This window comes from Hypanus sabinus, chromosome 2 (genome assembly GCF_030144855.1).
Source record: "Hypanus sabinus isolate sHypSab1 chromosome 2, sHypSab1.hap1, whole genome shotgun sequence".
Taxonomy (NCBI): domain Eukaryota; kingdom Metazoa; phylum Chordata; class Chondrichthyes; order Myliobatiformes; family Dasyatidae; genus Hypanus; species Hypanus sabinus.
Genome location: NC_082707.1, coordinates 28,673,293 through 28,689,205, shown reverse-complemented (window position 1 = coordinate 28,689,205; position 15,913 = coordinate 28,673,293). Strand labels below are relative to the sequence as shown.

The window sequence follows — 15,913 nt, the reverse complement described above, 5'->3', positions numbered from 1 at the left end:
TGCAACAATTCCACAATTTAATTATATGTTATATTAACATGTAAAAATATTCATTTGCAATTTCCATTTTCTTCAAATCTATTTTTCTTTCCAAGCTACAGACAAAACAAATAAAAGCATCAAGCTGTGCTCAGGGATAAGGTTTAAAACTCTACCAATGTAATACACATTTACAAACCAATTAAATAAATGAGCCACCAATACAGTAACATCTATGCTGAATGTTTAGATTATGAAAATAGCTGCTGCAATGTCAAGGCTCTTCATTAGAGCCTCTATTATTTTTTGTCTCTCTGAGAAAATCAAACAAGACTCAGAAAGTAGTAACAATCAAAATAACAGATTAATTCAATTTGTCAAACTTTATTTATCTGTTAATTCCAAGGAATGCTGTTTTCACAAATTTATCTGGAGGTTGGATTTTATTCATTCTCCATTCATGTACAGGATCCAGTAACACCGTAGAGTTGAAAGGAGATCACCCTGTACCTCAAAATTCCACACAGCAACTTAATTGCCTAACAGGCAAAATCACATTGATCACAATCAATCACCTTGCTTTCAACTTAAGCTTATTCCCTAAAATCAATATAATTCAATGTATTATACAAATTCAGCAATATAGTACAAGTTCATAATGTGCAATGTGCCATGGCGTCAGAGGTAAGTAAGGTTTTTTGATCTTATCCAGATCACAAGGAATTTCTTTCTTTTTTCAGCAGACTCGATGGGCCAAATGGCCTAATTTTAATCCTGTGTCTTATGGTCACTTCTGAGATTGCCAGTGTTTTCAACCTGTTTGATTCTTATGCCAAGGCCTTTCAAGTCATATTTTGCAATATTAACAGTCCACGCTTCTGTGTCAGATTTCTGTACATCACGCCCTCAGCTGACCTTGCCTTTATTTTATTTCAACATTTGCTTCTACAAGTTCTTCTGTGCACTTGATCTAAAGTAAAGTTCCATGTTTACTTAACACTCTATTCACTGTTATAGCAGATTTACAGATCCTTTTCATCTTTTTGATACAGTCCCTCTGATTGAAATACGTTTTCTTCTAAAGAAATAATCTTTCAAAAACTAAGTCATTACTACAGAGGTGCATAGCACAAATAATCAAACTTGTTTCTGAAACCACGATGGTGATTTTGATGTAAGACGAAAAGAGGCCACAAATCATATAGCTCCATCTTACTTCACCAATTTTGCTTTGTCACTTATACCAGTTAATAAATGCTTTCACATGTATGGTGCCCAACCAAGGTACATCTGGCACAGTAGTTTCTCATTTGTTGCTTCTTGAATAAGGTAATGGACATGACCTTCAATGGATAAAGGCAACCCCTTCACTTTATTTCTTGTTTTAATCACGCCATGTAGCCTCTTTTCTATGTCCTGTACATGGGTCTTGGCCTGAAAGACAAGATAATAAGCAGTTTAATTAAAGAAACATTGAATGATCACAGCACAGTGTGGTGAACTACCTATACCTGTCTGGACACGCCCCCCCCCCCCACCCGCTGACTGCTCCTGTGACTCCTCCCACAGACCCCTGTATAATGGTGATTGGAGGCACGGCTCCTCCCTCAGTCTCCAGGATGTCATATGGGGATCTCCTGCTGCTGACTGCTCTCTTCCAGCGAATAAAAGCCTATATCTCGCCTCACTTCTCTGAGAGTTATTGATGGTGCATCACACAGAATTCAACTACTTGGTTATTCAACTTTGTACAGGCTCTGCAAGTACACTCCCAATACTCCACACCTTCCTTTGGCCTGCAAGATAGCTGTTCAAGTCGTTTTTGATAATTGAATATACAGTACTGTACAAAAGTCTTAAGCACCCTAGATTTTTTATATAAATGTTGTTTCAAATGTTTATTTTTTGTCTTCTGCATTAGTGTGACAGTAGAAAAGAGCAAATTTTAGATATACAAACATCCATTTTCCAAACAAAAAAGTTAGATTGTTTTTGTATTTCTTGAAAGAAAATAACATTAAGCAGCAGACCACTTTTCAAATACAAACTTGATTACTTTGTAGGTGTATAGCCCAGTGCATGATTAAACAAAGATAACAAACAGGATGATAATAATCAATCACATAACGAGTTGACTGAACTAAAATGATAAACTAAAACAGAAACAGGTGTAGGAGGAATCAAACCAGGCAAGGGACAACCAAACTAAAAAGGTGAGTGTGTGGCGGATGTGACAGTTTAACATGGAAATCATCAATTCTTACACCATGGCAATAGTGAGAATCAAGGTCTTTCCCAAGCAGGAATTTCATACCAGACTGGAATTTCAAGATGTGCTATCCAAGCACTTGTGAAGAAGCACAAAGAAAAAGGCAAGGCTGAGGACCAGACACATAGTGGTTGACCACAGAAACCGAGAGCAGCAAATGAGAGATAGAGTACTGTGCAAAAGTCTGAGGCACATGCAAAAAATAAAATTCTGTAAAGCAAAAATAACGAATGAAAAGTTTCTAGGTATCCAAAATTAATTATAATACTATAATATTTGGTGTGTCCACCTTTTGCCTTTAAAACTGCATCAATTCTCTTAGGTATACTGTTGTACAGTTTTATAAGAAAATCGCCTAGTAAGTTGTTTTACGCATGTTGGAGAACTTGCCACAGTTCCTCTGCACACTTTGGGCTGTCTCGCTTGCTTCTCTGTCTGCAGGGTAATCCTCAATGATGTTCAGATAAGGGCTCTGTGGATACCATACCATCTGCTTCAGAACTCCTTGTTTTCTTTTCACTATAGATTGTTCTTTATGACCTCAGGCATGTGTTTGCAGTCATTGTCCTGCTGCAGAATGAAGTTGGGACTGATCAGATGTCTCCCTTATGGTATTGCATGATGAATGAGAATCTGCCATTAATTCTGACCAGATCACCAACTCTATTTGCAGAAATGCAGCCCCAAAGTTGCAAGGAACCTCCACTGTGCTTCACTGTTGGCTACAGATGCTCAACCATGACTTGTCACTTGCAAATATTCAGACCCCAGTCCTTGTGTATTAGTGCAAAAGTAAATCTCTTGGCTTTGCTTCCACTTTGGAGGAATGGCTTTTTGGCAGCTACTCCATGAAGACTACTTCTGACAAGACTTCTCTAGACCTTAAAGGGGTGTACTTGGGTTCCAGCAGCTTCTGTGAGTTCAGAGCTGATAGCAGTGCTGGACTTCTTCAATTTAGAAAGGACGAGATTTTCATGTACATAGAACAAGGTAAAGCAGTAACAATGCAAAATAAAATGGGACAGCTACAGAGAAAGTGCAGTGCAGGTAAACAATAAAGTGCAAGATCATAGTGAGTTAGATTGTGAGGTCAAGAGTCCATCTTATTATACCAGTGAACCATTCAATAATCTTAAAACAGCAGGGTAGAAGCTGTCCTCAAGTTTGGTGCTGTGTGCTTTCAGGCTTTTGTATTGTCTGTTCAATGGGAGAACAGAGAAAAGAGCATGTCTGTGCTGATTATGTGGCTGCTTTACTGAGGCAGCAAAAAGTATAGACAGAGTCCATGGAGCATAATCTGGTTTCCATTATGTGCTGAGTTGTGTCCATAAAACTCTGTAATTTTTCTTATGATCACATGCTGAGCAATTGCCATACCAAGGTATGACGTTTCCAGATAAAGTACTTTCTATGGTAATGTTTCAATAAAACTCAATAAAAGAATTTGAAATTTGACTATTGTGAAGGCAAAGCATATATTATTTTAAAACCTGTCTTAGGAGGAATGGCTGAGCAAGCTAGAGTTTTTCTCATTAGAGCCAAGGAGGATAAGAGGACTTGAGAAAAGGTATATAGTCGGCCCTCTTTATCCACGAGTTCCACATATGCGAATTCAACCAATCACGAATTGAGAAAACCTGGAAGTGCTCTTCCAGCACTTGTTGTTCAAGCATGTACAGACTTTTTTTTCTTGTCATTATTCCCTAAACAATGCAGTATAACAATTAGTTTACATAGCATTTACATTGTATTAGTTATTATAAGTAATCTATAAGATTATAATCTATAATATATAAGAGATGATTTAAAGAATACGGGAGGATGTGCGTAGGTTAACGTGGATCGGGATCGAAAAAAATCGTAAATTCTCTTACTATGTATGTTGGAACAGGTACATCCAGTATTATTTAACATCAGTTAGTCAAATGTGTGTGTGTGTGTGTGTGTGTGTGTGTGTGTGTGTGGCGCGCGCGCGCGTTTGTTTTACCTTTCTGTGCATATAAAACACTTAAGAATGTATGTTTCAGCACCGGGCTCCAGAAGTTCCTGAGTTCGATCCATTGACAGACCACTTCCGAGCACGCTCTCCTTCTGCGCCTGGTTGACGTGGAGGATCAAAAACCCAAAACCCAATAATTAAACCACTGCGTTGCTGAGTAATATTTGTAGCTTTCATCGCGGCAGGGCCTTTCTCACTTTATCCTTTAAAATTGTTCCGATTGTTGACCGACTGTAGCCTAACGCTTTTCCAATGACCGATGGCATTTCACCTCTTTCCGATTGTTTTATTATTTCCACTTTATTTTCAACCGTGATCGTGATTATTTTTGTGAACAGCAACACTGCGGATTCAGAGCTCGGCCGCCGGGTCCTAATGTCCATTGCACTGAGACAGGTTAAGTAAGGGACTTGAGCATCCACGTTTTTTGGTATCCATGAGGGGTCCCGGAACCAATCCCTTGCGGATAAGGAGGGCCAACTGTATAAGGTAGGTGGCATAGAGTGGACAGCTAGCACTGGTTTTCATGGATCTGCTACACTTCCCGCCACAACAGTTCTACAGTGGATGCAATCCCACTGACTCTCCACTTGGATTTAGACCACCCAGACAACAGCAATACTTACATCAGCCTGCTACTTATTGATTACAACTCAGTGTTCAACACCATCATCCCCTCAGTAATAATTAACAAGATTATAAACCTGGACCTCTGTACCTCTGTCTAAAGCTGGGTCCTTCACTTCCTCAGCAGGAAACAACAGTCAGCGCAGATTGAAAATAACATCTTTTTGCTAACAATCAACACAGGTGCACCTTGAGGAAATGTGCTTAGTCCACTGCTCAACTCTCTATGCTCATGACTGCGGTTAGGTAAAGCTCAAACAGTATTTATAAATTCACTGATGACACAGTTGTTGGCAGAATCTCAGAGGAGGACCATGGTACAGGAGTGAGATAGATCAGCTGGTTGAGAGGTGTCACAACAATAACTTTCCACTCAAGATGAGTAAGACCAAGGAACAGATTGTGGGTTTCAGGAAGGGGAAGTTGAGGGAACCAGTCATCATCCCAGGTTCAGAAGTGGAAAGGGAGAGCAACTTCAGGTTCAACAGCTCTGAGGATCTATCCCGGGGAGAACATATTGATGCAATTACAAATAAGCATGACAGCAGCAATATTTCATTAGGAGTTTGAGGAGATTTGGTAGGTCACCAAAGACGAGCAAGTTCCTGGACGTGCCACAGGGAGCATTCTGACTGGCTGCATCATCATCTGATATGGAGGCCCCAATCCAAGCAATCAGCAAAAGATGCAAAATGTGGTAGACTCAGCCAGCTCCATCGTGGGCACTCACTCCCCAACCATCGAGGATATCAACAAAAGGCGATGCTTCAAGAAAGCAGCATCCATCATGAAGTATCCTCACCATTCAGGACATGCCCTCTTCTTATTGCTAAAATCAAGGAGGAGGTACAGGAGCCCAAAGACACTCACCCAACGTTTCATGAACAGCTTCTTCCCCTCTGCCATCAGATTTCTGAATGGGCAATGAACCCATAAACTATTTTGCTCTTTTTGTACTATTTATTGATTCTTTAAACATATACTCTTATTGTTATTTGTAGTGACTTTTATGTATTGCACAGTGCTGCTGCCGTAAAACAACACATTTCATGATGTATAGTATGTCAGTGATAATAAACCTGATTCTGATTAACCGAACTTAAATTTGCCAACCTGCTGAAGTAGGATGTGAACCACTGACACCCAAAATTTAGTTTAGGCCCCTGCATTTAACTGATTTATATAAACACTGGGTTATTGAATTTTACTATTCAATCTATTTATCCAAAGAGAATGGATACTTTCATCTTTAGTAGATCCGTAAAAATACACAAGATCCTTGAAAACTGAAAGCTTAGGTAACATTTATTTCTGAACAACACTATTCTTTACAAATGAGGAAAGAACTGTTTTCCCGAAGTTGAGAAATGCTCAGATGCCCTGCAGCCAGGACAGTATCAGCTGAGAGAAAAACAGAATTAACATTTCAGCTCTATGATTTTTCATCAGTTTTTGGCTTTTGGAGTTTATTTTCTGTTTGCTGCATGGCTGTTTTTTCAAATCTATTAATTAGATATATTTTGAGTGTGGTACGTTATTAAGCCAACACAAGAAGACAGACAGACTTTATTGAGCCCGAGGGAAATTGGGTTTCGTTATAGCCGCGCCAACCAAGAATAGTGAAGAAATATAGCAATATAAAACCATAAATAATTAAATAATAATAAGTAAATTATTCCAAGTGGAAATAAGTCCAGGACCAGCCTATTGGCTCAGGGTGTCTGACACTCCGAGGGAAGAGTTGTAAAGTTTGATGGCCACAGGCAGGAATGACTGTGAGAAAAACTGTGATAAAAGCAAAGTTTTTAAATACTCAGCAGATTAGTCGGCATCTGTGAAAGGAAAAATAGGATTATTCTTTCAGGTTAGAGCCCCTCAGCAGAATTAGACTACGAGGTTTCTTGCACTTAATTTTTCAAAAAAGATACAGATTTCCAATATCTGCAGTTCAAACTCAAGTGTAATTGTCATTCAACCATACATGAACCCCACTGAGTACAACCAAATGAAACAGCGTTACCCTGGGACCAATAGACATACACAGCACAAGGTGCACATAGCACATACAAGACTGCAGTAAAATACAATTACACACACTCACACAAAAAAAAAATGTTCTTCAATGTTCCACAAGAAAATCTGTATTTTTTTTCCACTGACCTTTTCATTGATTACTTCCCCAGTTTCATTAGGTTGAACTCTCGTACTTCCTTTGACTGGTTTGCTCCACTCCACTAATGGATCATGCAGGAAAGTTTTCAACACACTAAAATAAGCCAACAAAACAGAAGTTAAGCAAAACAATATTTATCATGATTTTTAAAGTAATCGAAAACATTTAAAATCAGGATACATCTAAAATCTGACGTTTTACCTCATTAAAGGTTCTCGCTGATCACGCATTAATCTCAATGTTACTTCACAGGCTCGACGGAACAAACCTTCTGTCCCCATAGGGCCCATGGCATGGACCATGTTGTGGGTTAGGCGGAAAGGGACAACTTCTGGAACGTCAAAGGTTTCTCCCTATGAAAGCACAATATCTTTAATCCAAATATGCATAATCTTTTATTCTCTCCACAAATTTTCTGGTTAAGGATGAACTTGAAGGAAATGCTATCTTATGCCTTTCCTGGAAATTTAGCAGTTATATACATGAAAAGATACACAAAAGAGGTATATTAAAACAAAAACGGACAACAAACCACACAAGAAGATATTTGGGGAGGTGATAAAGGAACTGATTGAAAATCTGGCTGAGTGGTACCACAACAGCTTTTCACTCAATGTCAGCAAGACCAAGCAGATGATGGGGATGGAACCGGAGGACTGTAAGCCAGTCCTCATCGGGGGAATCAGAGGTGGAGAGAGTCAGCAACTTGAAATTACTCAGGACATTTCAGAAGACATACGTGACATTACAAAAAAAGCACAGCAGGGCCCCTACTTCATTAGGAGTTTGTGAAGATTCAGCAAGTCATCTAAAACTCTGACAAACTTCTATAGATGTGCGGCACAGAGTATATTGGCATTACTGGCTGGGATGGAAACACCAATGCCCTTGAACAGAAATGCCTCCATAAAGTAGTGGATACAGTCCACTCCATCATGGGTAAAACACTTCCCACTATTGAGCACGTCTGCATAGTCAGCTGATGCAGGAAAAGTAGCATCACCATCACACACACAGCACCATGCCCTTTCTTGCCGCTGAAGATACAGGAGCAGTTATTACCCCTCAGCCATCAGGCACTTGAACCAGTGGAGATAACTTCACTCGCCCCATACTGAAATATTCACAAAATCTATGGACTCACTTTCAAGGACTCTTCAACTCATGTTCTCAATATTTATCACTTATTTATTATTATAATTATTATTTTTTTCTTTATTTTTGTATTTGCACAGTTGATTGTCTTTTGCACACTGGTTGTCTGTTCGTCCTGTTGGGTATGATCCTTCACTGATTCTATTGTGTTTTATGTATGTACTGTGAATGCCTGCAAGAAAATGAATCTCTGAGTTGAATATGGTGACACATATATAACTTTGATAATAAGTTTACTTTGAATTTTGGTAACAGAATGAGTTATGCTGAATTCCCAATTTATTTTTCATTTCTAACTTCCTTGCATAACATCAGTTTTGTTGAGGGGAGAATTCATTGAGGTTTAAAACATTATAAGTGTCATAGATGCAATAAAAAGGAAGGGCGTGCAGAAGCAAAGGGGTAAAGATTTAAAATAACTGGGACAAGGATTAAATAGGAGATAAGGAATATTCTTTTCTACTCAGAATGTGGAAGTGATATAGAACTCACCATCTGAACAAGTCATCTAAAAAATATGCTTCAAGAGCTGTGACCTGCAGGGATACATTTATGGTGCTGAAAGATGGAATTAGATGGGGTTGCCCTCTTTTTAGCTAACACTGATACAATGGGCTGATTATCCTCCTGCTGTGTCTTCCATATCCTATGATTCTATCGTTCTGAGTTTGATGGCAATACTAATGCCAAAGTATTTTGCCTCTTATTAGGGAGTGATCTTCAAAATCTTCAGTCACTAAGGGTGTTAAATGAAGGAGAAGGCAAACCTATAATGCTGCCCTTTTAAATTCAAACTCAGCTGCAATATACTACAGAGCTATTGCACAACCAGAGACAAATCAAATAAGTATTAATCAGGAGCTTGACCACCGGCAGTTGAAAATAAAAATTTGCCATAAACACCTTTTCAAATAGGTAATATAAAATATGAACAGATCAACTAGTTAGATCTTTATTTATAAGATAGATTAATTGTATTGACTTAAAAAATAAAAATATTAAGTAGAGCTATAAAATCAATTACCTTATTGAAAAGACAGTTGAAGTCGACATGAACACATTCACCTGTTAAAGAATCAAATAAAATGTTTTCTCCATGCCGATCACCTAGACCTAGAATGTAGCCGACCATTGACATCACAGCAACAGACCGACAAAAGGCTGATCTACTACTGTACCTAGTGGAAAAGAAATGGAAAGCTTAAATTACAAACTAATTCACTGAAGAAAACATAATGACCAATTATAGTATGCCTTAAGTTAGACCAAGTCCTACAAATCATCACATAGGTTGATAATAATTAATAATTTCTGAAATTATCTCTTCCTCAAAAATTACATCAACTAATAATGTGTTGCTGTTTTGCCTCTTAACTCTGCTCTACCACTGGTCAAAATCACAGCTGATTTTCTATTTCAGCACCTTTTCCCATTCTGATCAACTGCCCGCTCAACAGCCATCCAGGGCAGTGAATTCTTAAGATTCAACACCTTTACAATAAAATTTCTCCTAATCTCAGTCCTAAATAGCCAACTCATCACTGACTTCGTGTTCTATACTCTTCAGCCAGAAGAAACCTTCCTGTATCTATTTTATCATACTCTTTAAGAATTTCATACATTAATCAAGGTCAATGCTTTTTCTTCCAAGATGTATTTAACAGAGGCTTTGCCAATTCAATATCTCCTTACATAACCAACTTGCACTCCCAGGAACTAGTTTCGTTGCACTCCCTCTCCAACACAAGAAAATTCCATTCATGGTAAGTGACCTGTGTTGTGTACAACATTGAATTCTCTGCCACAGGAAACAGTTGAGGCCAGTTCATTGGCTAAAGTTAGATATGGCCCTTGTGGCTAAAGGGATCGGAGGTATGGAGAGAAAGCAGGTACAGGGTTCTGAGTTGGATGATCAGCCATGATCATACCGAATGGCGATGCAGGCTCGAAGGGCCGAATGGCCTACTCCTGCACCTATTTTCTATGTTTCTATGTTTCAATGTACATTGCTCCAGACACAATCTCAACAAGATCACCAATGCTTGTCATATAGAAACAAAGAAAGCCTACAGCACAATACAGGCCTCGAGCCTGTATGTTGGGTCTCGAGCACCTATGCCAGTGGTACCACTGCACTGGGCAGAGCCTGCCAACTTGAGATTGAAACAGTTAAGGGTGTCCCCCATTTACAAATGTTCACTTTACGCCGCTTTGCTTTTACAAAAGACCTACATTAGAACCATAGAACATTACAGCACAGAAACAGGCCTTTTGGCCCTTCTTGGCTATGCTGACATTTTTCTGCCTAGTTCCACTGACCTGCACCTGGCCCATATCCCTTATACACCTGTCATCCATATACCTGTCCAAGTTTTTCTTAAATGTTAAAGGTGAGCCCGCATTTACAACTTCATCTGGCAGCTCATTCCACACTCCCACCACTCTCTGTGTGAAGAAGCCCCCCCACAATGTTCCTTTTAAACTTTTCCCCCTTCACCCTTAACCCATGTCCTCTGGTTTTTTCTCCTATAACCTCAGTGGAAAAAGCCTGCTTGCATTCACTCTATCTATACCCATCATAATTTTATGTATCTCTATCAAGTCTCCCCTCATTCTTCAACGCTCCAGGAAATATTCAACCTTTCTCTGTCACTCAGTTTCTCAAGTCCAGTAATCTGTTTTCACATTACAAAGAGGATTTTCACTTTTACGAAAATTTTTCCTATATAAATTAATGGTTCTTTGCTTTACGCCATGTGAGCTTAAGGAAGGTTTCATAGGAACACTCTACCTTTGTAAAGGGGGGGGGGGACACCTGTACTACAATGCTGTTTTCTCTTTGGTAACCAAATCTCATTCTAGTATATTACTTGCCTGTCACACCTCCAACCACTGTTCTAATGCCTTTATCAACTTCCTAGCGGAACCTTATTAAAAGCTTTCTGAAAGTACAATTAAATCATATCTACTTGCTTTCTCCTCATTTTCTCTACTAAATAATTCCTAAGGAACTAACACAGATTAGACAAAGATGATTTCCATTTGAATTTGTTCAAATATACTTTCTAGTTGTTTTGATATCCTTTATTATAGATGTCATGATTTTCTCACTATCAGCATAAGGTTCAGATCAGTAGTTAGGCATTTTCCTTATTCCCTGTTTTAAGTAGTGTCATCACAATTGCTATTCTCCAATTTGCCAGTACCATTCCAGAATCCATAGAACTTTGGAAGTTGATAACCAGAACATTCACTAGCCCTAATGCCACCTTTTTCAAAACACTAGGATGTAGATAATGGGGTTTTATCAGGTTTTAAGCTCATTAACAACTGTCATATTATTACTATTATTACTTTATTTACAACTGTTATTAGTTTTAAAATTAATAATTTCTCTTCCTCATCTGCACAGGATTCTTGGTTCTGCAGTGTTTCTGGGAGAAGTTTTCTATACTATTCCATGACCACAGGACAAAGAAATTATTTTATAGCACAGCCATGTTCTTACTCCCATTATAATTGCAGCCATCTCCCACATTTGTCCTTGCTAATCTTTCCCTTTTTGTTAATATCTCCACAAAAGCCGTTACAGCATGTGTTTATGTTTCTCACTGATCCTTATATTCTGTTTAATCTCTTAACAATTTCTCGGTCATCCAATTTCAAGATTGTTGCATTCTTCAGCTCCCTTTTTCTTAATTTTATCATTTACTTCGATTTCTCCTGTAATGCACAACTGCATAATATGTTCCTTTTAAAGGTTTGTACACTTTCTGCAAATCATATTTTAAATTCTAAACATACTAGTCACATCCTTTAATATCATTTCCCAGTCTACTACAGTCAAACTAGCCCTAATACTTTGCTTCCTTTGTTCAAATTGTGAACCCTGGCTTCAGATTGAAATATATCACTTTGAGGCTTTGAGGCTGTTTACAAAATTAATCTTATCACACAATGCTAAAAATAAAAAGTTGTTCTTTAAATGGTTCTGCAACATACTGATTGAGCGATCTATCTCTTTTCCTGCATCATTCTTACCATTAGGAGGCCAATAAACAGCTCCCACCAATTTTTTCTGTTCCTGATATTACTTCATTCCACTAAAACTGGTTCTAATTCCATGTCACACTATACATTTCTTCCTAGAACTACTGGAAAAATGCCATTATAAACAGCGCTACGCCATCTCCTTTTTCCTCTCACACACCCTTCATGAATGTTGAATTCTCTGGGATAGTTAGTTTTCACTTCAGTAACCTTACTGTCATGTTTCAGTCTTTGCATCTAAATTATATCTGTTTACAACGACTTGTGGTCATGTTTATTCTGTTCATTACATTTATAATTTATATTTCCAGTTTTGTTCATCTCCCTCCTTTCAAGTTACCATCTTTCTGGCAAACTATATTAAACTCTCTTCAAGACCACAAGTATCAATTCAAACTTAGTACTTTAACCTTTGCTTCTGCTGTAGTTTAGCTTTACAGGTAAAGTACCAATTATAATAATGGGTAATCTTCTCTCATGTTAAATTATTAATTTCCCTTTTCTGATTCAACCATTGCCAGTTGTGTCATATAACTCAAAAAAGGGATCATCTAAACATGAATATGGGATGTGGAGAAAAAAATTAGCCTACAAATTTTCTGAATCTCTTACTCCTTTATTTAGGAAAGCAGATCAATCGTATCACCAAACTGGGAAACACAAACTCACCAGGAAGTTGGATCAGGGAAGGTCCTCAGGAACCATTCATGAAAAACAGCAGGGTGACGTGGCAAAAGCTGCTCTTTAAATACAGATAGTTTCTCCTCCAAAGGTGCTTGTTTTGGTAGCATGCACTGACGTAGCTCCTTCCCAAGCATGTAAACACCTGTTTAAAAAAAACATAACTTTAAAGTCAGAAATAAGAAAAAATCCAACAGTTAGATAATGTTATATCTTAAAAGGCATCATGAACATGTTTGGGAATCTTTGGGAACATTGTCAATTACAGCCACTGTAACTGTTTAAAATTAACGGTGTAATATTTATACAGATTAATCATGTTCAGGTGAGTGACTTTGAATTGACATTGTTTATCAGTTATCAGCTCAGTGGAATATGTTGTAAAAACAGACTTTGAACTGCAAGAGTAGGGTTGGGGACTAGTTTAGGCCTTGCATTCTCCCTTTAGCTAACAGATCCAACTGCACTGTCAGAACACTATAAGGCCAGGCTATCAGGAATGGAATGTTCATTAAAGGATTACCACAGGACTGGGGTGGCGGGGCAGTGGTGGGGTTAACAAAAAAATAAGATATAACTCAAAATCTCTCAGTTCCAGAGAGATGTTCCAAGCAACATGATTACTAGGATTAGTCAACCCAACTTCTGAAGGAAATTAAACTTGGGCATACAATTTGGAATTGATACATGTTACTGAAAAAGACTACTATGGCTATTTTCATTTTATTTGTGCTAATATGCAAGGCAAGTTGTCACTGGCTTCTTTCCAATTTAGCTCTACATCTTATCATTTCATTTCTCACCTGCAAAGGATAATAAAACAGAAGTAACTTGCTCTGAGCAACCATTCAAATCAAAAATAAACTTTAATATAATGGGATGTTAGGGTAAAAAAGGAAGGGAAACTGTTAAATAATAGAGCATGATGAGGAACATGATGCACTTTTTCATTAAATTTTGTTAGAAGGATATTTTTAAGGTAATCTGTATTTTAAAAAAGCCAAATTGGGAATTAAATCAAATTCAGAATTTCACACCAATCAGATTATAGAATGGCAGAAAATAATTGTCAATGTGCCAGCTCTTGAAAAGAGCAATCTAACATATCCTGCTCTCCAACCTTGCACTAGAGCTGTGCAAACTGTTCCCCCCCCCCCCAGAAACTTATCCAATGAGCATATGGGCATTAATACTCATTCTGCTCATAATTTTTTTCCAGGTGTAATGCCATTGAATCATTAACAGAACTCCACAAAAGTATTCTCATCTCACAATCCATGTTTTAGGTGAATAACTCCTATGCCACTGAAATACTTTTCTTTGTAGTTACTCTGTGAAAGCTATTTGCTATTTTGAAGAAGTTCAAGCACAGTGTAGTATCTAACAGCTACACATGTGCATGTGACTGATGCTGGTTAGAAACTGTTAGGCAACAGGCTCCTGTCCAAATTAAGCAGCATAATGTTCCAAATAAAGGAATCCGGTTATTTTCTTGATTACTTTTTGTTCTTTAAGAGCTGTCCCAAATAAACAGCTGCCCCGATTAGCCAATAGCCCAATTAGCTGTGTGATGAACAACCGAGCTTGAGATGGGGTCCAGAATTGACCCCCCCGCCCCCCCCATGAACTATGCTGCAGATGAGAGTGACAGAGACAAGATTTAATGTTATGGCTCCTTATCTGATTATTTACCTTTTCACCAAGGACTCTGTCTGCTTGTTAAGATTCCTGCAGAACAGAAGGGAGGAGCCGGTTGATGGACAGTTGGTGTCCAGCATGTGGATATAAAAAGCAGGACTGCTAAGACACAGACAGACACACCACAGGACACTGAATGAGCTTCGTGCACCCACGTGAAGGTGGGGGGTTTTGGAGGATCGATTCGGGGAAAATCGATCAGTGGCTCAGTGTGTAAAGGTGCCACCAGTGGGGAACTGTTTGTGCGTCCACCCTCACCTGGGTGACAGGTCCACCACTGAAGAACGGTCATACATGGTATGGTCATAGTCGGTGACTGTAACAGGAAGATCGACGGGAAGATCAATGGCAACGGCATCATCTCATCATCATCTCTCTCACTCTCTCTCCAACAATACTCAAACAACTACCTCGAACTGAACTGAACTTTCTTCATCATATCATAAGACTGCATCCATTTACCCCTAGCTCTGAAAGAGCCTGTTTTTAGTTCCTCCTTCCACACTTCTGTATATATCATTGCTAACCTGTTTCATATATTTGCATTTTATAGTACTGTATTGCTTAGTTCACTAATAAACACTAGTAGTTTACAGTAATACCAGACTCCAACGTGTTTTCCATTTCTGCTGGTTTGGTAACCCAGCCATGAGATACGTGACAGCTGGAATCCACTGTACCTATTTTACAATTTAATTAATTTTATGTGTCATCTTTAAAGCTGTACAAAATTGTATACAGGTTTATTTTCCTGTCCCCCCCCCCACGCTCTTGAAGTACTATTTACAGTCATTAAATTGCACCAGTTGCAGCAAATTTAACTTTAAGAGATCATTCTAAACCCCACAGCATACTCGAATTGATAGTAACATATCAAAGTCATTAATATATATTGAACTTCAGAAGATAGGGCTGTGAGAGGTTAAATTCTTACCTTTTTCTTTATACAATTTATTCAGTATATGTCTTAAGCCAGCAGTGTTGTTGACCCACTCAACCAGACCACATTCCTCATTCAGAGGAATGACTGCATAAGTTCTGATGTGAAGTTCTCGCCTGCGAGATTCTGCATCTTTACGTAAGCACTGTCAATGTCAGATTATCTAAGTTAATTACATTTCTCTTGTAATGTAATTATTTTTCATTTACTTACCATTCAAACGTAGTCATAATCAAATTAAAAATCAAAGGAAAAAGTGACTGATTTTCAAACATGTATTAGTGCCTCTGAAACGCTCCTTTCTCAACATGCTGCTGGGGAGTTCAATCCTACTATTCAGTC

The 15,913-nt window shown here is 38.3% G+C and overlaps 1 protein-coding gene across 2 annotated transcripts in view; it reads right to left on the bottom strand.

Annotated features, from left to right (window-relative positions):
- The window catches only part of atr (ATR serine/threonine kinase), a 140,425-nt gene continuing 124,512 nt past the window's right edge, over positions 1 to 15,913 (bottom strand). For both annotated transcript variants that reach the window (XM_059993514.1, XM_059993520.1), the window contains 6 exons: positions 15,566 to 15,716; positions 12,922 to 13,078; positions 9,227 to 9,380; positions 7,249 to 7,400; positions 7,035 to 7,140; positions 1 to 1,413 (listed from right to left, as the gene is read on the bottom strand). In XM_059993514.1, the coding sequence (XP_059849497.1) occupies positions 1,240 to 1,413; positions 7,035 to 7,140; positions 7,249 to 7,400; positions 9,227 to 9,380; positions 12,922 to 13,078; positions 15,566 to 15,716 (894 nt within the window). In that variant the 3' untranslated portion in view covers positions 1 to 1,239. The remainder of the gene's footprint in view (positions 1,414 to 7,034; positions 7,141 to 7,248; positions 7,401 to 9,226; positions 9,381 to 12,921; positions 13,079 to 15,565; positions 15,717 to 15,913) is intronic.